We start from the raw sequence: 25,511 nt of genomic DNA on the forward strand, positions 1-25,511 counted from the left end.
GTCAATGTGTATGCGTCCAATTTTGAAAAGTGGAATTAAAAATAAAATTTAAGATGACAAATTTCAAGATTCCATAAAAACAAACAAAAAAAAACATCAAAGCACTTCAATTCCAAATCGATTTTGGGTCCGTTTATGTTGGTTAGTATTTTTTAGTTTACGAAAATTAATTTATATAAATAAATTTTTATGTATTATTAATAAATTTGTCAAGATACTAGTAATTTAAAATTGAAATGAGCTCTTGACAAAAAAAAATGAAATGAGCTTTTAGTATTGTTAATGTACCGCCGGTTTTTTTTATACATAATTACTAAAATATTATGCAAATGAATATTCTAAAGATAACAGAAATTTATCTTGAAAATATAAGTCAAATATTTGTTAAAGCTAAAAGTACATTAAATTTTTATAAAAAAGAACATACATTTTTTATTCTTTAAACAATGTCCTAAATACAGTTGTTAGTATTTTTCATTCATAAAAAAAAAAAAAAAAACAATGCATCACCAAACATAATAAAAACCACCAACCAAGTAATTACAAAGACCTTTATAGTTGACACATAGTATAGATGTTTAATTCACCAAAAAATAAAGTATAGATGTTTGGTAAGAGGCAATAGATTCAATCAAGACACACACGAGCAGAATTAATAAATTTTTTTTTACTAAAAAGAGAATTCATTTATTCATTTAAATTGGTAGAAAACATCGAACAATATAAATTCAAAACCGTTAAAAACTGAAAAGGATGAATTTGCAAACAAATTCGCAGTACCCACATTAATAGCATACAACGGCACAATGCCAAGTAATGTGACAAAACCTACAAATATGACGAGATTGAGGTGCTCGGAATACCCGTGTCTCCGAGTCTATAACGTTGATGACGCCAAAATCATTGATTGAATATGTACCAGATCGAATATAATCTGTGAATCTGAAACAAACATTGTACCAAGACAACGACTAACAAAACGTCGCACCAAGACAACGACCAACAAGACGTCGCACTATGACAACAAAATCACAAAGAAAAAGCTAAATATATGTGATGATCAGTTATTTAATTGAAAGAAAGGAAAACGAAACAATTTAGAGGGGTCAGGTCAAAAGTTGACCTTAAATCACCCCTCTTTTGATGAATGAAAAATATAGAATCTACGGTTAAAAAAAGGAGCGGCTTTAAGAAATACTTGTTCAAATAGAGAAAGGTTTAGGCGGAATTAATATTAAGTTTCTAAAAATAAAATAATTAATGGTACCATGACTTGATCTCTGACTCTATCATTCTCTTTTTTCTTTTTATTTTACAAGTAGTTTGATGCTAAAAACTCACCTATTAAAGCAAATAAATAGAGAATTTAAATTAAACAAAAAAGAAACAGAGAATTTAAATTTAAATTTCGACCATTACTTATAAAACAATAAAAAAATTATCTCACTTTTCATTCAGTTTCTACCCACATTCATTCCTTTTACTTTCATTCTTTCCGGTTTCTTTTTTCATCCAAACAAAACATAAATGTTATAAGTGTCTCTTTTGTACATATTTGTTGTCATTTTAAATATTTATATAGCAGTATTTATTAATTTTTTCTACTAATTTTTTTTGTCAAGTCAACTAATATATTTTTATCTATTGCATTTCAACTCACCAAATTATTCTATTAAATACAATTACTAAAAATGTTTTAATAAATAAAATTAATTTAACTAGACTACTTGACCCAAAAAAAATAAAACTCATTTATTAATTATTATTGAAATTGACACCACTAATCATTATATTTAATTTTTTTTTAAAAATGTACTCCTCTTTTTAAGCACACTATTTGGTGATCATAATATTTAAATTTTATATATGATTTAAAATAATGACATCCATGTGAGCTTAGCTTAGCTCAGTTGGTAGGATTGTCACATACTCCCTCAGGACACAAATATTAGAAAAAAATACAATTTTTAGATTTATTGAATAATGGATGTATATGGGCTATTACATCATTTATTCAATGAATCTAAAAAGTACATTTTTTCTTATATTTGTGTCCGGAGGGAGTATATTATGTAGGAGTTGAGGTTCGAATCCCGGACACTACACTTATTCATCTATAAGGTATAATTTCTAGCCACTAATTATTGGACTCAATATAATTTTAAAGACGAAATTTGGGTTTGAATTTCTGAAGACACATACATCCATTTTTCAATGTACCAAAAAACTCAAATTTTTTTATAAATGTGTTCGGAGGGAGTATGACAGGTGTTACTAACAATGTCATTAATTACTTAATCAAACTCCATATCCAATGCGGTGTTCTTTTTCTGGAAGAGATGAACAAAACACAAGACCGAAATGCAGCAAACACAAGACCTTAATTTGAACGCTTTCATTAACTCTTACAGAGTTACAGTACTCCAATATATATGAATAGTGCATATATTCAAAATGGGTCATTCTTTTTGGGACGGAGGGAGTAACAAATTTAAAACTTGGGGATTTGGAATTGTGTTATTATAAGTGGAAGATCCTAAGTTCAACCTTCTATCCTACATATAAAATATAGATTTAATTAGTAAAATGGTTCATTAAAGACATTTTTGATTTTAGATTGATCCCTTAAAGAAAAAAATGTTTGAATATGTCCTTAAAGAAAAAAAAGGTCTGAATAGGTCCCTTAAAGACATTTCCGTTAATCAGTTTGGTCCCTAAAAAATGTCCGAATAGGACCAAACTGATTAACGGATATGTCTTTAAGGGACCTATTCGGACATTTTTTTCTTTAAGGGACCAATGTAAAATAAAAAATATCTTTAAGGGACCATTTTACTAATTAAGCCTAAAATATAATATTCCTATCAATTAAACTATACTTATGAAGACCACATACATTTTTTTGTCAATTAGTCTGACGACTATAATTTCACTTTTTAAAATCAACCGAGTCACACTCATGATAACTCATGAGAACTTTATTACTACATACATTTTTTTTATTAGCAAAAAAATTGGCATAGAGAAAAAGATATCACAAATTAAATAAAACAATTTGTCGTCTCATTTTTATATATAACACTCCTCTATCTTTTATTATAAAAAATTTCAACTAATAAAAATTTAAAATGATCTTATAATTAGAGACTAATAATTTTGTACACAAATTCGTCAACAAAAAAATTTACACAAATGTTTATGCCTAAATTAGCTTATTAAAATTGCTTAAGAATATATCAGCTTACTAAAATTGATACCTAAAAGTAAATGAGTACATGCTTAATGGAAGACAAGAAATTTCAACCTAAGGTATATCATCATAATATGTATGTTGTAACTAACACCAACATCAATGATGTATTTTTTCTTACTTGTTCAAATCTACCTTGCGTTGGTTGGTTGTTGTAACTTGTTACTAACATTTCATTCACATTACGTTTGTTTTTGTAGAAGATAAATAAAATAAAAAGTGAAGGAATACTTATTAAAAATAAAAGGAGAAAATTAACATGTCATTTTGTCTCCTGTTGTTTTGTCAAGTAGTACGGTGACTAGAAAATTCACCTTAAAGGTGAATAAGTAGAGTGTCCCGGGTTCAAATCCGGGCTCCTGCACATATAGTGCGATATCCCTACCAACTGAGTTAAGTTCATGAGTACGTATCCGTTTTTTACTTTATGTGTTTGTAATAGAAACTTTTTTCTGTTTGTTAAAATGTGAGTATGATTTGTGTCAACTGAATTTCAACAATTTTTTATTTTATTTACGATATTGACAATGAGAATCGAACCTTAAACTTCTTATATGCTATCCAAATACATCATCATTAAATCAAACCTAACAAATTAAATTTCAACGACTTTAATTTGCGAGGTTCAAGTGTTTAACCGTGTTACTTTAACATGTCTTAACATGTCTTCTTTAATTGTACATTTACTATCCATAAATTTCAAAATTATTATATTAGGAGTACTGATTTTTCTTACTACCGATTTAACCATAGAACACATCACTCTTAATTTAGTATCTCCTAGTGTATATTTATGGTAAATGTATATACATTAATATACTCTTAATTTTTTTTTTGGTACATTAATATACTCTTAATTTAATACCTCTTAGTTTAATAAAAACAATAATTAGTTTCTCTTTTTCTTTTTTTCTAAGCTTAAATGTAATTTTGTTCTCCCTATTTTTTATTTTTTGAAGTTTTAGTACCTTTATTTTAAAAATAAGTTTTTTGTTCTCCTATTTTAGTTTTTTTTTCTACTAACTTTTGGTCCCTTATTTTAGTTTTTTTCTAAATAATAGAAAATAAAATAAAGATTAATGTCATATGTGATGTTTCATTCGCGTATCACAATTGACTTTGTCATGTCACTAAAATTGACCTCAAAATAAGATGGGGACCAAAAGTTTGGAAAAACTAAAATTGGGGACTAAAAAACCTTTTTTTTTTTAAAATAGGAAGTTTTTTTTTTGACGGATAAATAGAAAGATTGAAACTTCAAAAAATAAAAACTAGGGGATCAAAATTGCACTTAACTTTTTTCCTAATATGTTTATGTATTGGGTCAATAGAAATATGTTTATGTAAAATAATTGGCAATGTTAAACTTTGAACTTATACTATCTTATAGTAGTCTATAGCTTATTTTTTTAGTTTATGATAAAGATGAGAGTCGAAGCTAAGACCTCTGATACACTACTCAAATGACAAATTCTCGTCAACGAACCAAACATAATAACTTATTGTTTTATTTTTTTTTGAGAAAATAATAACTTATAGTCTATATAGCTTATGTTTTTTCAATTTTATTCATACCCTTTTAATTGAAAATACTTGGAGTATTTTTTATTTTGGAAAAGAAAAGAGTATCAATACGGGAGAATCTATTATCCAGAAGATAATGACCCTGTCTTCTACTAGTAAACGACGAAATAAAGACATTGTCGTCAACCACCAAATTCAAATTCCCATATTTTAATAGATTTATTTTCTTTCACAGTTTAATGAAACTGCATAAACAAATTCCAAGTTTCCACCTTTGCCAACTCATCACCACTTGCACCCTTTGTTCCTAAAAAACCAACTCAGTAATCAGTACCACAGTACCATGCGTGGCACACCACACTCAAATATGGAAAATTCTATGGTACATTCCTTAGTTGGAATGTTTTGGTACATTCCAAAACTGGCCAATGAGGATGCAGTGTTGACCAACTTTGAATGATATGATACAACCTTTATGTATGGTACTTACCATGGAACTTACCATCTTTTAATATTTCAATTAAGTCCCTTACATATTAAAACTTACACAATTACCCCAATATTTATATTTTGTTAATTTTAATTATGAATGTAAAATCAATTAAAACTAAAATTAAATAATAAAACAAAAACATGACAAATTAACTTTTGAATTTTTTTTCAATCAAACATCGTTTTCCTTCTTCTGAGGTTGTGTTCATTACCAGCAAATACACAACATCATCATCTTCTGAGTTTGAGTTTGTGTTCATCACCAACAAAGTGTAAACAACAACATTAACCTCGAATACGCTCGCCATTGTTGGACGAACTTGCTAGCTCATCGTTTTCCTCTTTTGAGTTTGAAAGAAACTCCATTCGACGGCGAGTTTGTGGAAGAAGTTTGCGTGTGCGTTTGCATAAGGTAAATACGAAACAGAAATAGTTTGCGTGTGCATAAGAATTAATTTGATTTCAATTTGGGAATTAGGGTTTATGCAGAAAATCAGTTTGATTTCGTTTGGGAGTTAGGGTTCATGCTGAAATTGAATTGCAGTTTTATTTGTAATTAGTTATTAAGAATTAGTTTGATTTTCAATTTGGGAATTAGATTTAATTTGTTTTCTATATAAAATTAGTCGTGTGTATAAATTTGATTTTCAGTTGTGTTAGTTACCTTTCATTTTGTTTATGAATTTTGGAGGTATTGTTTTTGATGGTGACAATTGTTGTGTTTCAGGTTCACAACAATGGTAAAAATTGATGAATCTCTAGATGTTGATTCGAATGAAGTTAGTTCAACCGATAGTCATACATCTGATGATGAGGATTCCAGCTATTCGGTGTCCGGTGGGCATGATAGGTCAGATGATGGCGATGATACTGGTGACCACCATGATGATGATGATGATGATGGTGATGATGATGATGATGATGATGACCATGATTTTGGTGATGAAGCATCTATAGGTGAAAGAGCGGTACGTATTAATTCTATGACTGCTGATGAAATTCGTGGTATGGAATTTGGTAGTGTTGACGAAGCTTATGAATTTTATTATCAATACGGTAAATGTAAAGGTTTTTCCGTTAGGAAAAGTGATGATAAGAAAAAAATAGGGCCTGATGGTAGTAAAATAATAACAAACAAGCTTTTTGTATGCAGTAGACAAGGTTTACGAGATAAGAGACACATATCTAGGTTAGATAGGAAAAGAGAGCATAGACGTTTGACACGTACGAAATGCACGGCTAGGTTTCGTGTGACATACAAAGCCGATAAAGGTAGATTTGTAGTGTCTGTGTTTGAAGAGACTCATAACCATGAATTAACATCAGCTAGGTTTGTGCACTTACACCCGGTTTATCGTAAAATTAGCGAAGCAGATAGAGCTCAGGTTGATGGTATGCAGTCACGTGGAATTAGAACTTGTCATATTATGGGGTACATGGTTGCTCAGAAGGGTGGATATGGTGGTGTTGGGTTTACGAAGAAAGATCTTTATAATTATTTTGATAAAAAAATGCGTGATATTGTTAAAGATGGTGATGTTGCCGCATCGCTACATTATCTTAATGCAAAGTCAGCTACTGATCCCATGCTCTATGCTGAATATGCTGCTGACACTAGCAATGGACGGATGAAGTCTCTTTTTTGGGCTGATGGGACCAGTAGATCTGACTACTTCTGTTTTGGAGATGTGGTTGCATTTGACACAACATACAAGAGGAACAAATACAACCTCCCGCTGGTTATATTTTCAGGTTGTAACCACCATTCCCAAACAATAATTTTTGGCGCTGCGTTGGTATCAGATGAAACCACGGAGACGTATAAGTGGGTGTTGAATTGTTTTTTGGAGTGTATGGAAAATAAACGCCCAAAAGCTGTGGTGACAGATGGAGATGGGGCTATGAGGGAGGCTATAAAAGAGGTTTTCCCCGATGCGACCCATCGGTTATGTGCCTGGCATTTGAATAAGAATGCAGGTGAGAATGTGAAGAATTCAGGTTTTTTGAAGGGATTTAAAAAAGCCATGTTCTCAAATTTTTCAAAGGATGATTTTGAAGAGTATTGGTCAGAGATGATTAAAGAAAATGGAGTTGAAGGACATCCTTGGGTTATCAAAACCTACGAGAACAAGTTACTATGGGCAACTGCATACCTGCGGGATAAGTTTTTTGGACGTATAAGAACTACGTCTCAATGTGAAGCAATCAATGCAATAATAAAGAGTTATGTCAGAAAGAAAGGATGCATCTTTGAATTTATGCAAAATTTTGAGCAGGCTCTAAGAGGCTACAGAAACAATGAACTTGTTGAAGATTTTAAGTCAAAGTTTTCAGAACCTGTGTTGACAACTCAATTACGTTTGATTGAGAGCAATGCCGCTAAAATCTATACAGCGGAGATTTTCAAAGAAGTGAAAGAAGAAATTATGAAGGCCGGTGAATTGATTGTTAAGCATAAAAAGGAAATTGGAGATACTAAGTTTTATACTTTGACTAAATATTGTCGGGATGTGTATGAAAGAACAGTTGTTTACGATGGTGATACATTCCAATGTTCGTGCCGGTTGTTTGATTCTCGTGGACTTCCTTGTTCTCATATTTTTCACGTGATGAAGGAAGAACATGTTGATCACATTCCTAGCACTTTGGTATTGTCGCGATGGACCAAGGATGCTAAAATTGATTATTTGAACATGGTGGATGTTAATGATCCAGTTGATTCCGATGTGATTGAGCTTGCCCGTTTTGGTGCATATTGTTCTGTTCTGACATCATTTTGCAAAGAAGCTTCTAAAAAGAATGGTGTGTATGGTGACATTATGGATGACCTCATGAATTTAAAAAAAAAATATTGCAGTGTTGAGGATCCTATTGGAACACAAAAGTCAGTTGTTGGTGATCCTATCCCGGTTCAGAGTAAAGGTGCTCCAAAGAAAAAAAAGAATGACGCAAAAGCTCTCAGGCATTGTACTCATTGCAAGAGTACAACTCATAATGCGAGGACTTGTTCGGTAATTTTAATAATTCTTGATTGTTTATCTTTCGACTCATATAATATGTTTTATTAATTATATTGTTTTATATTTGTAGTAAAATTTCTTTTTTATTGTTATAAACAGGACAAAAAGAGAAAAAAAAGTTGCAACGCTGAAAGTAGTGTGCAAGACATAAATTCAGAGCTACCGGTTGACGTTGGTGAAAGTAGTGTGCGACAGAAAAAGAAGAAATGTGCAGAGCAACCGAAAGACCTTTGCGAAAGTAGAGTGGCACCAAAAAAGAAGAAATGTTCAGAGCTACCGAAAGATCGTTGTGAAAGTATTGTGCAAAAGAAAAATAAATGTTCGGTGCAACTGAAAGAGCGTGGCGCTAATGTGTCAACACCAACACATATTGATGTTACTAGTGCGACCGGGCAATTCACTCCGATGTATGGATTTCAACATATGATTCCTATGTTACATCCGGTTATGCAACAGATGCACGTACCATCTGGACAACATGTTCCACCTGCACAACATGTAACTTCTGTACCACATGTACCACCTATATACCAAATGTATGGAATGAATGTTGGTGCAAATTCAACTTCGTGTTATGGTCTGTTACAACATGTGATGAAATCTGCTGATGGACAACAATGAGTTTTTCTTTATTTGGGCTGTAATGTTTATGATATTTTGAAACTAAGTTTATTGTTTTAAATGTACATTTACATTGAGATTTGGAATGAATTGAACCATAAATTATTGTTTTTAAGGTACTGTTAAATTATGATTGATTTTTGGTACTTAATGTTTGTTGACACTTGGACTGGGCAATGGGCTTAAAGGCAAAATCAAACTAACCCAATTAATATGAGAAAGGAAGCAGGCCCAACACAATTAAATTCTAAACGTCCATTTGGCGATACAAGGCCTTGGCGAGGTGGGTGATGACGGATAACGCCCATAAGACGGATTTGCATACGATAATAAAATATCTTCATCCTTCCCTGCCTTAGCGATTAACTTGGGAACGAAGAAACCAACTCCTTGAAACTGCCATGGCTTGGAGACCAAGGTTTTATTCCTACTTTCACGCTGCATCACCGGAAAAGGCGCTGAAGACCGGATTTGTAGGAACCCTAGCTTGGAGAAGAAGGCTTTAATGGTCTATAAATAGTTTGATATTCTCATCTGTAAAGAGGATCGAATTCTGACTTATAAAACTCCCAGGGTTGTTGGGATTGAACTGAGTGTAATCACACCATTTGATCAATAATACAAACCCCCTTGTTTTTTAGCAGAACATTTTGGCGCCCACCGTGGGGCTGCGGTAAAATCATTTGATCCCAGCCTATCACAGCAACTAGACAAGAAATCAAACATCTTCACATGGCTGGAGAGCATGGAAACAACGATAGCTCTAGCGTTAACACCCTGCAAGCCGCCGTCGTAGAAATACGGCGCTTACAAACTCAGATTGCGGCCATCGAAGCCGAAAGAACTAATGAGAAAGAGAAAGCGAAATTGATTTCGGAGGAGGAGGAGGGAGAGGGCGTCATGGACGTACAGCCCTTAGCACAACACTTGTGGGATGCCCAAGTGGTGGAAACAATCAAGGTTCCTCACCTTCCTACCTTCGACGGAAAGACGGATCCAAGGGAGCACCTGATGGCAATTGGAATACAAACCGCCATAATCAATGCTCCGGAACATCTAAAGTGTAAATTACTAGCCGGCACCTTCAAGGATGTCGCCCTACGTTGGTACATGAACCTTCCAAAGAACTCAATTGAGAGTTATGCTGACTTTCATAAAAAATTTATTCACCAGTTCGCTGGATCGAAACACGTGAAAGTCACATCAACCAGTCTTTTCTCCATCCGCCAAAACCATGGCGAGTCATTGCGTAACTTCCTCGCCAGATTTAGCGAAGCCACCATCAAAGTCTCAAATCCAAATCAGGAGATGTTCGTGGCAGCCTTCCACAATGGGCTAAGAGCAGGACATTTCAATGAGTCCTTAGCCCAAAAGCCAGCCTCGTCAATGCAAGAGGTGAACAAGAGGGCGGAGTGTTATATAAAGGGCGAAGAAAGTAACGCCGAGAAAAGGCAAAGAGACGTTAAGGAGAAGGAATACGTGGGCCGTGCCACTAGAGCGCCCGAACACCCACGACCAAAATCGGGAGGCCACCAAGGAGACCCATGGCAGAGGCATCATGGGAAGCCCTACCGCCAACCGCCCAGAAGAGAATTCAGGAATCATCCCGCCAATGAAGACCTCACGCCATTAAACGCCTCAAAAGTTTACGTCTTAAACGAAATTCTGGCCACTGGTTTGGCAAGCCTCCCCCCAAGGAGAACCAGTAACATCCCCATGGGCTGGACGATAACGCCTGGTGCGCATATCACAGGTGTAGAGGTCACTCCACAGAAAAATGCTTCCGCTTAAGAGATTTAATCGAAGAACTGATAAAAAGCGGACACCTTCGCAAATTCATTGACGACGCCGCCCAAGGGCGGGTTGTCGTGCCAAAAGTCCCCCGACAGGAGCCACGAGACCCTCCTGGGCCAAATAGAGAGCCTCCCAAGGGGAGAATCTCCGTGAATACAATAGCAGGAGGATTCTCAGGCGGGGGTGAATCAAGCTCAGCAAGGAAAAGGTATGTACGCCGAGCCATCTCGGAAATATACCTCGTAAGTCAGCCCCAGCCATTAGACGTACCAGATTTGGCGTTCACGGCAAAGGATGGTTTGGAGGTAGCACCTCATGACGATGATCCATTAGTGATACAAGTCCAAATTTTGAACTGTGATGTAAAAAGAGTACTGATAGATTCAGGGAGTTCAGCGGACATTATGTACTGGGAAGCTTTCAAGGCCATGCAATTAGCAGAAGAGCAATTGCAACCATACTCCGGAACCCTGGTTGGGTTCTCTGGCGAACAAGTGGACGTAATGGGCTACGCCTCCCTTCTTACCACGTTTGGAGAAGGCAGCAACGCCAAAACTATCAAGGTGCGATACCTGGTAGTTAAAACTCCTTTTACCTCCTATAATATTATTATAGGAAGGCCCGCCTTTAACACATTAGGGGCGGCCATGTCCACTCTATACCTAGCAATAAAATACCCCCTTGAGAATGGGGGAGTAGGAACAGTAAGGGGCGATCAGCTCCTCGCCAAGAAATGCTACGAGTCTAGCTTAAAGATACGACACCGAACTTCCAGCGCAAGCGGAAAATTCGGAAGAAGACAAGCCGCAATTCCAGGCGGCATAAACATCATAGAGAGCGCAGATATGGATCCGAGGGAGGAATTTCAAGATCGAAGGGTAAGTCCTATAGAAGACCTGGAGCAGGTTCAAATTGGCGATCACCCACACCAGACAACCAGCTTGGGAACAGCATTGCCCAGCGAAGAGAGGAGACGAATCATCAAAATCTTGAAGGATAGCGCTGATCTATTCGCATGGAAGCCTTCAGATATGCCAGGGATTGACGAAGGGGTGATAACACATAAACTTTCAATATCACCCAGCACAAAACCAGTTTCCCAAAGAAAAAGGAAGGTGGGAGAAGAAAGACGAGTCGCTATAGCAGAAGAAGTAGAGAAACTAAAGGAAGCGGGATTCATCGAAGAAATAAAATACCCCTCATGGTTGGCAAACGTCGTCATGGTGAAAAAGGCCAACGGAAAGTGGAGAATGTGCGTGGACTTCACAGACTTAAACAAGGCGTGTCCCAAAGATCCATATCCCCTACCCAACATAGACAGGTTAATTGATGGCACCTCGGGGTGCAAGATGCTGAGTTTCATGGACGCCTACTCCGGATACAATCAAATAAAGATGAACCCCTCAGACGCCTGCCATACAGCCTTTATGTCGAACACCTGCAATTATTTTTACAACGTCATGCCTTTTGGATTGAAGAATGCGGGAGCAACATACCAAAGGTTGATGGACAGGGTTTTTGCCAAGCAAATAGGGAAGAACTTAGAGGTATATATCGACGACATGGTAGTAAAAACTTCCGAGGGAAGTCGCCATGATGATGATCTGTTGGACATCATGGGATCAGTAAGAAAGTACAACATGAGACTAAACCCAGCAAAGTGTTCCTTTGGAGTACAAGCCGGGAAATTCTTAGGGTTTATGCTCACCAGCAGAGGAATAGAGGCTAACCCCGAAAAATGCCAAGCCATCATAGACATGAGGAGCCCTACATCCGTGAAAGAAGTACAAACCTTGACAGGCAGAATAGCGGCACTATCCAGATTTCTATCATGTGCGGGCGAAAAGGGTTTCCACTTCTTCACATCCCTTAGAAAAAATGAGAGATTCTCTTGGACACCAGAATGTGAAGAAGCCTTCAGACAACTAAAAGAGTTCCTAGCATCACCGCCCATCTTGACACGCCCATTACCAGGTAACACCCTTTACCTGTATCTCGCAGTTTCGGATAGAGCTTTGAGTTCAGCTCTAGTTCAGGAAATAGAGGGCGAAGAAAAACCTATATATTTTGTAAGTAGAACCCTAAGGGGAGCAGAAACAAGGTATCAAAGAATAGAAAGGTTATCTCTTGCAGTAGTTGTCACAGCCAGAAAATTAAGGCAGTACTTTCAAGGCCACCAGGTAGTTGTTAGAACAGATTACCCCATCAAGAACGTCCTCCGAAAGCCAGACTTGGCAGGAAGGATGGTAGCGTGGTCCGTTGAACTATCAGAATTTGACATCACCTTCTCACCTAGAGGGGCCATTAAGTCACAAAGACTAGCTGATTTTGTATTGGAAATGTCTACCCCGCCAACAACAGAAAAAACGGCGTCTTGGACACTCTCAGTTGATGGGGCCTCCAATGTGCGAGGAAGTGGAGCCGGAATAGTACTGGAAGGACCAGATGGCGTTATGATAGAACAATCACTACGTTTCGCCTTCAAAGCCAGCAACAACCAAGCGGAATACGAAGCCTTGATAGCAGGAATGAAGTTAGAAGCGATATAGAGGTAAAAGAGTTGAGGGCCATGAGTGATTCCCAACTGGTAACCAACCAAGTATCAGGGAAGTTTCAAACGAAGGAGCCGCAGTTAATCAAATACGTGGAGAAAGTGCAAAACCTAGCTAAACATTTCGATTCGTTCGAATTAGTTTACGTTCCCCGCGAACAAAACATGAGAGCAGACCTATTGTCAAAGCTGGCGAGCACCAAAAAACCAGGAAGCCATAGAACCGTTATCCAAGAAACTATAAAAACTCCCAGCATCAGCGGGGAAGAGGCGATGATGGTAATAGAAGAGGAAGACTGGAGATCGCCCATTATCCGGTACCTCCAAAAGGATGAACTCCCGAAAGAAAGGGAAAAGGCTTTTAAATTGAAGAAAATGGCGGCATGGTATTCAATGGTAGGGGATAAGCTATACAAAAGGGGATTTGCGTCCCCCCTCCTTTTATGCGTCAGTACCGAAGAAGCCAAGCGCATCATGTCTGAAGTACACGAGGGATCGTGTGGTAGTCATATCGGTTCAAGAGCATTAGCAGGAAAGATATTAAGAGCAGGATTTTATTGGCCAGATATACATGATGATACCGCCATGTATGTAAGAAACTGTGACAAATGCCAAAGACACGCCAACCTGCATCACGTTCCGGGGGAGCCACTAAAGTCAGTATTATCCCCATGGCCCTTTTTCATGTGGGGTGTAGATATCGTTGGTCCATTTCCGGTTGGCTATAAACAAGCGCGATGGATCATCGTCGCCGTGGACTACTTTACAAAATGGATTGAAGCAGAACCGGTATCCAGCATCTCGGCGGAACAGGTAAAAGTCTTTTATTGGAAGAAAATCATCTGCAGATTTGGACTGCCCAAATACATCGTATCCGACAACGGTACACAGTTCGCCAGCGAAAAGGTCGTAGAGTTCTGTCGAAGCAAAGGAATCAAAAACACCTTTATATCAGTGGAGCATCCACAAGCTAATGGACAAGCAGAGTCAGCAAATAAGGTGATACTAAGAGCCTTAAAAAGGAGGCTAGATAGCAAAGGCGAAGCTTGGGTAGCCCACATCTCACCCATCCTCTGGTCGTATCACACCACTCCCCAATCCTCGACAGGAGAAGCGCCATTTACAATGGTCTATGGTTCAGACGCGATGATCCCGGTGGAAATAAATCCTCCTAGTTGGCGCAGAGAAACCACGACGCAGGAAGAGAACGACAGAGCTTTGGAAGAGAACTTAGACATGATCGAGGAAAGAAGAGAAAGAGCGCATTTCAGAGAATTCGCCATAAAGCAAAGGGCCGCTAGGCGTTATAATACGAGAGTCAAACAAAGGAGTTTTCAAGAGGGCGATCTAGTGCTGAAAAGACCTATGGGAAAGGATAAGGGAGGAAAGTTCGCGGCAAACTGGGAAGGCCCCTTTCGGGTGCAAGAAGCTTTCGAAGGAGGAGCATATCGTCTAGAGACCATGGAAGGAAGAATCCTCCCCAGGACGTGGAACATAGCAAACTTAAAGTTCTACTACAGCTAAATCGCGGGGCATCACGTTACTGGCGGAAGAATAAGTAAAACCATTCTCTTCTTTTAGCAATATTTTTAATGATGTATAACAACCGTTTTCATAAATAAATAAAAAGACAATGAGACACTCTTTTCCCCTGTTTTGACTGGGGTTTTTATCGAAGCTCATTGAATTTCAAAATTCTAGTAGTGTATATCTCCTTGCATATGTCAGAATATTTGCGTCAACCTGATTAAGTTACGGGCTCTGAATCAACGAAAATGGTTATCTCAAACTTGAGCTCCGAATCTTTACCAAAGATCAACTCAGATGTGAGCGCTGAACCATAAAACAAGGTTGCAAGGCCTTGGGGTTACCTGTAAGTCTTACGAGTTGGGTACGTCAGAAAAAGAAAAATTAAACAAGGTTGCAAGGCCTTGGCGTTACCTGTAAGTCTTACGAGTTGGGTACGTCAGAAAAAGAAAAATTAAACAAGGTTGCAAGGCCTTGGCGTTACCTGTAAGTCTTACGAGTTGGGTACGTCAGAAAAAGAAAAATTAAACAAGGTTGCAAGGCCTTGGCGTTACCTGTAAGTCTTACGAGTTGGGTACGTCAGAAAAAGAAAAATTAAACAAGGTTGCAAGGCCTTGGCGTTACCTGTAAGTCTTACGAGTTGGGTACGTCAGAAAAAGAAAAATTAAACAAGGTTGCAAGGCCTTGGCGTTACCTGTAAGTCTTACGAGTTGGGTACGTCAGAAAAAGAAAAATTAAACAAGGTTGCAAGGCCTTGGCGTTACCTGTAAGTCTTACGAGTTGGGTACGTCAGAAAAAGAAAAATTAAACAAGGTTGCAAGGCCTTGGCGTTACCTGTAAGTCTTACGAGTTGGGTACGTCAGAAAAAGAAAAATTAAACAAGGTTGCAAGGCCTTGGCGTTACCTGTAAGTCTTACGAGTTGGGTACGTCAGAAAAAGAAAAATTAAACAAGGTTGCAAGGCCTTGGCGTTACCTGTAAGTCTTACGAGTTGGGTACGTCAGAAAAAGAAAAATTAAACAAGGTTGCAAGGCCTTGGCGTTACCTGTAAGTCTTACGAGTTGGGTACGTCAGAAAAAGAAAAATTAAACAAGGTTGCAAGGCCTTGGCGTTACCTGTAAGTCTTACGAGTTGGGTACGTCAGAAAAAGAAAAATTAAACAAGGTTGCAAGGCCTTGGCGTTACCTGTAAGTCTTACGAGTTGGGTACGTCAGAAAAAGAAAAATTAAACAAGGTTGCAAGGCCTTGGCGTTACCTGTAAGTCTTACGAGTTGGGTACGTCAGAAAAAGAAAAATTAAACAAGGTTGCAAGGCCTTGGCGTTACCTGTAAGTCTTACGAGTTGGGTACGTCAGAAAAAGAAAAAGCAGAGAAAGGCGAGATTATCAACACCGCCAAAAGAAGCTTATACACAACCAAAGCAGGCGATTCATTATAACGTCAAAAGACAACAGGTATAAAGTTATTTGTATCAATTTACAATTATTATAGAAAGACGAAGATGTCGCAGGTGCAAGGATAAAGTTTCCTAGACGAGAACGACAGAAGGCGTTACCCCACAACGTAATGCAAAATTCATCCGCAAAATTATGAAGAAAGGAGATCATTAAAGAAATTAATAGAAACCCGATAAAGGGTAAATTGTTCAAGCCACGAAGGGGCATACAAATAGTTACAAAAGCCACATAAGGGCAGAATTAAATTCATTACAAACAAGGTCAAATCATTCACTGGGAGGTACATAGGGAACAAGCTTTCCATCAATGATCTGGTTCATCGCATCAGCTTCAGCTAAGCGCTTGGCGTCGAGGTCTGGGAAAAGAAGCTTGACTTGCTCAAGGGCATAGGCGAAGCCTTCCTCGTACTGGTTGGCAGCATACAGTTGGAGCTCCTTCACGTCAGTTTCCAACCTCTCCTTCTCTTCGCCCAAGGTCCCCACGGAGAACACCGCTGCATCTTTATCTTTAGAAAGCTTAGAAATCATCTCACCTTGAGCAGCAGCATTCTCTTTGAGCTTGGTCTCGGAGGCGGCATAACCTTCCTTAACCTTCGCCAGCTTATCCTCACACTCCTTCTTCAACCTCTCCGCCTCGCCCTCCTGGCTCTCCTTCAGCTTCCTGATATCCTCCTCCAGCTTGGTCTTGGTCTCGGAGTATTTCTTCTCAATATCAGCAAGATGGTCATCAACGACTTTCACCTTCCGTTTTGCCTCTTGGACCTCCTGCTCCTGCCGATTCGTCAGCAAATAGTTGAGAAGAGTACCTTTTACCTCATACTCCAGGGCTTTTCTCCTCAAGTCTTCAGTGGGAGTGTCAGTAAATCGACTCATATCGCCAACCATAGTCACCCCCCTCTCAATAAATTCGAGGGGATCGAAGGAAGTCCAAGAAAGAGGAGCAGCGGCTTCAGTATCTTTAGATGAAGGCTGAGTAGAACTGGAAGCTTGGCCTTTGCCCTTGTCGGCACCCCCAGCCTGTTGAGTAGTTTTCTCTATTTTTTGTTTTTTGGGAGGAGGAGGAGCAACACCCTCGGTTCCCTCCGCTTCAGCAGCTGTTTTTCCCGGGATCTCAACACGGATCCGCCCTTCATGCTTCTTCTTGCTTCGCCCTTCTTTTACAGCAGCTTCCTCCACTTGCAGCTGCTTCAACGGATCAACCACAGTAACAGCAGGTTTGGCCTTCTGTTGGCGAGCCTTTGCCAAAAACGCCAATCTTTCCTCATTTGAGATAGTTCTCATTCTCTCTACAAAAAAAAAAAGAGAGGACAAAAAAAAAAAACACAAGTTAGTAATAAGGCGAGATCAACATTAAACAGAAGTAGAAAAATACCAAATGCATTACTTACGTAAATACTCTGTCAGGGCTTCACTATTACCCTCACACCTAAGAATGTCGGCGGTATCCATAAGAGCATAGGAGTCAAGAAAGTTGACGGTATCTTGTTCAAAATCACTCAGGGCCTCAAAAACGGCTCCCTTGATAAGCCTAGGGTTATCGGTCCAGTAGAAGGGAAATAGAGGATCTTCTACTTCGTCATACATCAAATCCGGGAGTTGGTCGCCACAGCGAACCCGGAAGAAAGAGTTTTTAAAGTTCTTGAAGTTGGAGGCGTACAAACTCAGGAGGCGGCGGTTAGGTTGACTGCTAAGGGAGACTAAAGCTTGGGGTTTCAAGTTTTTAATATGGTAGAAGGAGAAAAAGACGCCAAGTGAGGGCTCCAGTTCGAAACCTAAGCACATCACCTCGAAGGCTTTGACAAAGGCCCAACTATTGGGATGAAGTTGGGTAGGGGCGACGTTAAGAACCTTCAACATCTCCGCCTCAAAAGGGGTAAAAGGCAGCCAAATATTGAGGGGTTGGATCACGCCAGTATAAAGGTAGAAGTAATGCGGCGGCTTGTCATTTTTAGAGAATACAAACTCGTCCTCTCTGACAGGCTCTGTAATAATAGAATCTTCATGTCGAGAGTCAGAAAGTTTGACGGCTTTCCTAAAGCTCCTCACCATTTCCGCACTAGTATACTTCGAAGGAACTTCCATGGTGACGGGAGTGTAATCAGCAACGACCAGATCTCGACAAGGATTCTTCCGCTTTCCTGTGAAAGAGGAAGGGGAGATTATGACACAATCACTGTCATTACCACTATCACTACTGCTATCACTATCACTACTACTACTCACAACATCAAAACCCCATAATTTCGAGTAAAACCCTCGGCTATTAAGGACGCTGTTAGCCCTAGTATAGTGGGCGCGAACTTGTTGCGCCCATTCGAGATAACTAGGAGAAGAAATAGGAACCCTCCCCTCATTATCATCTAACTCCCTCAAAATAACCATCTATCCAAACCTAATCAGAAAACTAGGGTTCCTACTCAAGACAGACCAAATCGGCGAAAAGGAATAAGGTATAAAAGAAAGAATACCTCAAAGAAATTGACAAAGCTTGGAGAAATAAACTGGAAGCGTCCTAACACGAAGCGTTGAACAAAGGCTTGCTGGAAGATCGAAGAAGGGTAGGCGAAAGAGAATACTGATTCGCGAGAAGAAATAAGCAGAGGGAAAGAAGAAACGGAGATACTACTTATAAAGAGGGAAACCTTTTCGATTGGTTGAAGTCCAGAAGTCGAAGTAAGAAGTATCGCGTGCGTCGTCGGATTAAATACGTGTCAAAAAGCGTGTATCCCGAGAGTTAGTTTTGGAAGATTTATCGTCAAATAGTTATTATCCTAAAAGGCGAACTTGAAGTCGCCTCGAAGCACAACACGCCTCAAGAGTGACCACGCCAAAAGTACGAGCCTCGCCTTTTTAAGGCGTAACAGAAGTTAAAAGGGAAAAACGCCCAAAAGGAAAAGATTCAAGATTAAGGAGAAAGCAAAACGTAGGAACACCAAATTCAGTCTTAGACCAAAAAAGAGATCTTTATTAATTTCGAAAAATAAAGGTACAATGACATAAAGCAAGGTTACAAAGAAAAACTAGTCCTAAAAATCCTATCACTCGGATTCCGAATCCTTCTGCGCAGGCTCAGGAAAAGTCATCTTGGATTCCACGGTGACCCGGGACCCCTCCTCTTCACCGGGCGAAGAAGCACGAAGCTCAGGAGGAATATAGGTCTCCAGAAACGAAACGTAATCCTCATCACCACTACCAGAATCGGAGGTATCTGAGGAAAGAACGATAACCTCCACCTTTTTGACCTCTTTAGACCTTCGGGAGCGAGTGGAGTTAGAGGTAGATTCCTCTACCCTTTTCTTCCTTCGCTGAGGTTGAGACTTCCCAGCAGCAGGTATCTTGGCATTATTCTTTTCCATCGTGATGATTCAAAACAAATTGATATAAATTTGAGTTTATCAGGTGATATTTATAGTCAATGTTTAAACTTAACATCGTGATTAACGGTAGTAATAAATGCTTGGACGGTTGTAACCACCAAGTTTTGACTGTCTCGAGAAATGCCACTTTTATGTTTCCAAAAAGTCAAAATTTGACCCATTTTAGTTATTGAAGACCCCAAAGGGAGGCGGTATTAAAAGGAACAAAAGAGCAACACATAAGGAAAGGAAATTGCTTAATATTCAAAATTCTGGCAAGGGAAATACAACGGAAGCAAAGGAACAGGATGAAAATAACGAAGGTTCAAAAATACGGAAACAAATTACAAACAAAAAGAAAAAAGACATAAAAGGCCAAGCAAGCAAAGACTTCATGGCATGGTAGAACTCCCCAATTCACCAGCATCGGCGACGGCGATACGATGCATTTCCTCCAATGCCCGTTTCACCCTCTTCGCCTTCACCATGTTTTCTTCAATGGGCTTCAGATCCTCTCTCAGCTCGCTCTGCTTGTCCAAAAGATCCACCAAAGAGTGGCGCCTGGAAATCAACTTAGCAACATCATCCCTAATCTCGCCTTGAAGAGCCCTCTTCCTCTTCACAAGCGGCTTCATCTCCTTGTTCAGCAGCGCCAAACGATCGTCCACTCTCCGCTCCTCGTTAAAGCATATTCCTAAGATTTCCTCCTGCACACCCATGGTCTCTTTCGTGATCTCTATCTGGTTGTCGACAGCTTCGGTAACTTCGGCATGGCACTCCTTCACATTTTCCACAGCAATCACAAAGGACGCACTATCCTTCAGTTCCTTCTCCAAACGTAGCACACTATCAAGAAAGCGTTTCTCCTCCTTGGTTAGCCTCCAGCAATAATCGTTCAGCTCTTTGACGAACTCTGAGAACTCGCCAAAATCATCCATCAAGTCCTCCGTGCTTAGGGTCAACATACGCCGGAGCCGCTTAATGACGGGGGAAGCCGGGGATTGACCACATTCGAAAGAAGGATTTTTGGGAGACATAACTCTGAAAGGAAAGCTTAGAATTTTGCAGGTAAGAAGGGATGAACTGATTATTTCATCAAAGTACCACTTTTATAGACGAAGAATCTCATCGTGGCAGCAGCAGGTGGGGAAACGGTTAATGAGAGTTGCTCACGAATGTAAGAACGTGCACCAGAGAGTGGGAGAGAAACGCGGTATATCACGCGCCAAGAATTTTGGAGGGAAATTCGAATTGTACTTAAGCATTTCATTCCTACGGATTTCATGCTTGGGGGGCTGTGGACTGGGCAATGGGCTTAAAGGCAAAATCAAACTAACCCAATTAATATGAGAAAGGAAGCAGGCCCAACACAATTAAATTCTAAACGTCCATTTGGCGATACAAGGCCTTGGCGAGGTGGGTGATGACGGATAACGCCCATAAGACGGATTTGCATACGATAATAAAATATCTTCATCCTTCCCTGCCTTAGCGATTAACTTGGGAACGAAGAAACCAACTCCTTGAAACTGCCATGGCTTGGAGACCAAGGTTTTATTCCTACTTTCACGCTGCATCACCGGAAAAGGCGCTGAAGACCGGATTTGTAGGAACCCTAGCTTGGAGAAGAAGGCTTTAATGGTCTATAAATAGTTTGATATTCTCATCTGTAAAGAGGATCGAATTCTGACTTATAAAACTCCCAGGGTTGTTGGGATTGAACTGAGTGTAATCACACCATTTGATCAATAATACAAACCCCCTTGTTTTTTAGCAGAACAACACTATTACTGAAAACATATGCTAAAGGAGAAAAAAAAAAAAAAAAAAAAGGAGCAAGGCATATGTTTAAGCAGGCCATGTAAGTATTTGTGTTATTTATATTTTGATGCGCAAAAGAATAACGAATTAATTGATTTGGTGCAGTGGTTAGGGCGTTTATCATGGAAAGACTTGGCAGGAGTTCGAATCCTGTTGGGGTCTTTTTTTACATTATTATTTCCAATTTTATGTTTTAATTATTTCATTTTGTATGATTTGTAAAGTTGTAGTTAATTTGATATTTAAAATTAATTTATTTTAATAGACATATTTTGGGGGGTTTTTAAATTTTAAATGAGTAATTAATTATTATTCAAAATTTAACTCGTAGTAGACTTAGATGTATGATCCCGGTTCCGATTAACGAATAATGGCCTTATCTATTGATCCAACATATATCGGTGACTTTTAAATTTCAAACGAGTAATAACTTTAAATTTAAAAATTTGTTCGTATTATATTTCAATTAAGAACCGATAACCCTAATAGTAGACTTAGATGTATGATCCCGGTTCCGATTAACGAATAATGGCCTTATCTATTGATCCAACATATATCTGTGACTTTTAAATTTCAAACGAGTAATAACTTTAAATTTAAAAATTTGTTCGTATTATATTTCAATTAAGAACCGATAACCCTAATAGTAGACTTAGATGTATGATCCCGGTTCCGATTAACGAATAATGGCCTTATCTATTGATCCAACATATATCTGTGACTTTTAAATTTCAAACGAGTAATAACTTTAAATTTAAAAATTTGTTCGTATTATATTTCAATTAAGAACCGATAACCCTAATAGTAGACTTAGATGTATGATCCCGGTTCCGATTAACGAATAATGGCCTTATCTATTGATCCAACATATATCGGTGACTTTTAAATTTCAAGCGAGTAATAACTTTAAATTTAAAAATTTGTTCGTATTATATTTCAATTAAGAACCGATAACCCTAATAGTAGACTTAGATGTATGATCCCGGTTCCGATTAACGAATAATGGCCTTATCTATTGATCCAACATATATCGGTGACTTTTAAATTTCAAACGAGTAATAACTTTAAATTTAAAAAAATTTGTTCGTAGTAAACTCCGGTTGAAATGTAGAACCGATAACCCTAATTGGGCCATGTTTCTATTTGTACCCCCTCTAACAGGCCCAGTTGAGAAGCACATCAAATATTTGTATTTCCCACAAATACACACGCACGTGGCGACGAAAGGTCACACCTTTCGCCACTTTACTTTTTCACTCTTCCCCTTCCACACAACGTTTCACTCCATTAACTTGCACTCTCACTCTGCTTCAAAATTCCTTCCCTATCGTCCAAAGCGTACCGCTGGTTTCAAAGCTTGGTTTTTGAAAACCACCAATGGCGTCCTCGTCGCAAAACAGGTAACCCCTTTTCAACTTACATTGACGTTGTCGTTGCGTGTTTTTTTTCTTTCGTTTCGTTAAACTTCGCGGGTAATAGTTTTTAATCAAACTTCAGAGAGATCGAAGTGTCCTGTGATGCATGCACTTGTTGTTGTTAAACATGTTCTAGGGTTTCAAGTAGTGTTTTTTGTTTTACGGAAGAATGAAAATTAATTTTTACCCAAAATTTGTTTTTTTTTGTTGTTTAATGGATGAATAAGTTATTGATGTGCTATCTGTTGATGGCGATTTGATTTGATTTTTTTTATTAGGGTTTTTTTCTTTTTTTTTTTTTACAACGATGAATGAAAAAAGTTATTCTTTATATTATTAATTTTGAAAAAAAAAATAAATTGTTGTTTGATGTATGAACAAGTTAATGACATCTCTGTTAATGGTGTTTTGATATAATTTTTTCCTTTATTAGGTTGATGTTGTTTTCGTAACCTCGCATCTGGAAAAAACAATGCTTAGATTCAAAAGAAATTTATGTTTATTGTGTTCTATGTACATGTGTTATGACAAAAGTTTCTATTTTTGGTTAAAACATGATGTTTAACATGTATTTTTTATGCTGAAATTAGGATGAACAGAGTCAAAATTGAACCAGAGAATCTTATTTACTTAAGTTCTGACGATGAGGGTCCAATAGTTAAGGGAAGGAGGAATGGAAGGATGCAGAGCAAGGGTGAGGCATCACAGGGCATGAATGGAAGGATGCAGGGCAGTAGTCCTCCAGTACAGGGCATGAATGGAAGGATGCAGGGCAGTAGTCCTCCAGTACATGGGAGGAATGGAAGGATGCAGAGCAATCGTACTCCAGTACAGGGCAGGAATGATTCGGTGCGGGGCAAGAGTGCTGCAGCAGAGGCCAATGCTCATAATTGCGAATGGGTAACTCCGGTTTCCCGAGCAATTCAGAACTTGAAGAAAAAACAAACATTGGTGAGTGTTGGTGATTTCATTAGTTTTAATTCTATTTCACTTAAGTTTATTAATTCATTGCTGATATACTTTTGTTTTTCAAATATTTGTCCAGCATCTTCCAGCTTGGGTTGTGCAGGAACGTCTACAAGGATTGTCTGGGATTAGGCTGCGATCTCATACCAACCGCCGTATCTATAACTGCACTATTTTGAATCCGGAACGAGGCCCGTTTCAAAGATACATTGGTAGTGGCTGGTATGATTATCTGGACGATCACAAGCCTAAAGTTGGTGACCTGCTGCATTTTTCTGTTAAATCCCCTCCTGAGTTCATGGCTGTTGAATTATTCCGCAAAGATCCCACCAGTTGAATTGATTGTTAAGCTTTATGGATGTATCATGTGTAGTATTTAGTGACTGTTTAAGTTCTATTAGTTTAATGAATTAACAAATTCCTGAATGGTTGTATTATTTTATGTTTTCGTATTTTATGTTTAAGTGTATCAATCTCTACTCTTAGTAGTAGCCGGACAACATTTTGGATCATTGCAATGAAATGTTTGTGTTTAATTTAGTATATTTTGGATCATTGCTTACAAAAATATAAGGTTTAGGAATAGTAGGTTTTTGATTGTTGCTTAAATAGCATTTTGTATCAAAATGTGTTAATGTTTTGCCAAAATGTTGCAGTTTTTAGATCATGAGTGACTCTGTAGGAAGCACCGACACCTCTTTGTTTAGACGTGTCGCGGTGTTCGGCACGTGTCTGTGTCCGACACTTCTATTTTCGCTTGTCCCACAATTGTCAGATAGCTCATATCGACGTCGGAAAAAATTCAATTTTTCCTTTAGTTTGACATTCATGTAAGACTCTCATATGACACGCGTTGGACAACGAGAGAAACTTAAATATTGATCAATGAGGGATTGAAGACATTTCATTTAGATTACGATATTTAGTTTTTTCTACCGTAAATGGATAAATAAAGATAAAATACTATCATATGTTGTTTTAAAACGTTTTTTAAAAAATTACTTGCTCAAATTAAATTTACATTAATATATTTTGATTCTCAATTATATGGTTTCATAACTAAAAAAAAAACTATGTAGCGATGTTGGTTAAAAAAAAAAAAAAACTATGTAGCGGTGTCGGTGTCTTATATTTTTTACGTTATCAGTGTCTGTGTCGTATCGCAGTGCCCGTGTTGGAGTCCATGCTTCATATGTTGTTAATTATGTTACTGTACTCATTAAACTCAATAAATAGGTATCCTTTTTCAAATTGAGTCAGTTTTGGAAGTTGGAACAGCCTATAACCATGCTAAACCCATTTGTCACGCTAAACCTATGTCTTATGCCTATATTTACTCCCCTATGTGATGGAAATGTTTTCCATACGTTCACTCCATAACCCCACATGTTTTAAAAGGAAAATCGTTGATTTAACAAAACAATTATATTGAGCAAAATTTAAAAATTATTCTTCATACCTTAAAAATTTAAACATTACAACGAAATATAAATTAGATTAATTAGGCAAACATGTTAAAGTATACATAGATCAAAATCCAGGAAAAGATCAACAAGTTCTTAAACATTTTGGATGTCTTCCTTTCATTCTGTAGTTTCATCTTCATCTTCTCTCCCTTTTGGTATTGAATTTCTTTTACAATGGTAACCACGTCTCTGAACAACTCTGAGCATCTGCAACCACAAATTTTTGTTCCACAATTTGTATCTGAATCGTTATA

General features: G+C 38.0%; 3 protein-coding genes across 3 annotated transcripts in view; all 3 read left to right on the forward strand.

Moving 5' to 3' along the window:
* The first annotated feature begins 5,003 nt into the window (after window positions 1–5,003).
* The window catches only part of LOC123916168 (receptor-like protein kinase HSL1), a 35,664-nt gene continuing 15,156 nt past the window's right edge, over window positions 5,004–25,511 (forward strand). Inside the window, exon 1 of the mRNA XM_045967552.1 lies at window positions 5,004–5,139. The gene's annotated coding sequence lies outside the window, so the exon portion shown is untranslated. The remainder of the gene's footprint in view (window positions 5,140–25,511) is intronic.
* On the forward strand, window positions 5,138–8,907 carry LOC123914701 (protein FAR1-RELATED SEQUENCE 5-like). Its single transcript, XM_045965883.1, has 3 exons — window positions 5,138–5,678; window positions 5,994–8,277; window positions 8,386–8,907. Exons 2-3 carry the CDS (start codon window positions 6,004–6,006, stop codon window positions 8,905–8,907), a joined length of 2,796 nt encoding a protein of 931 aa, XP_045821839.1. The 5' UTR covers window positions 5,138–5,678; window positions 5,994–6,003.
* Window positions 8,904–16,370, forward strand: LOC123914702. Its single transcript, XM_045965884.1, has 3 exons — window positions 8,904–8,926; window positions 10,661–11,579; window positions 16,269–16,370. The coding sequence occupies exons 1-3, from the start codon at window positions 8,904–8,906 to the stop codon at window positions 16,368–16,370; spliced, it is 1,044 nt and encodes a 347-aa protein (XP_045821840.1).

Source organism: Trifolium pratense, linkage group LG3, assembly GCF_020283565.1.
Source record: "Trifolium pratense cultivar HEN17-A07 linkage group LG3, ARS_RC_1.1, whole genome shotgun sequence".
Lineage (NCBI taxonomy): Eukaryota > Viridiplantae > Streptophyta > Magnoliopsida > Fabales > Fabaceae > Trifolium > Trifolium pratense.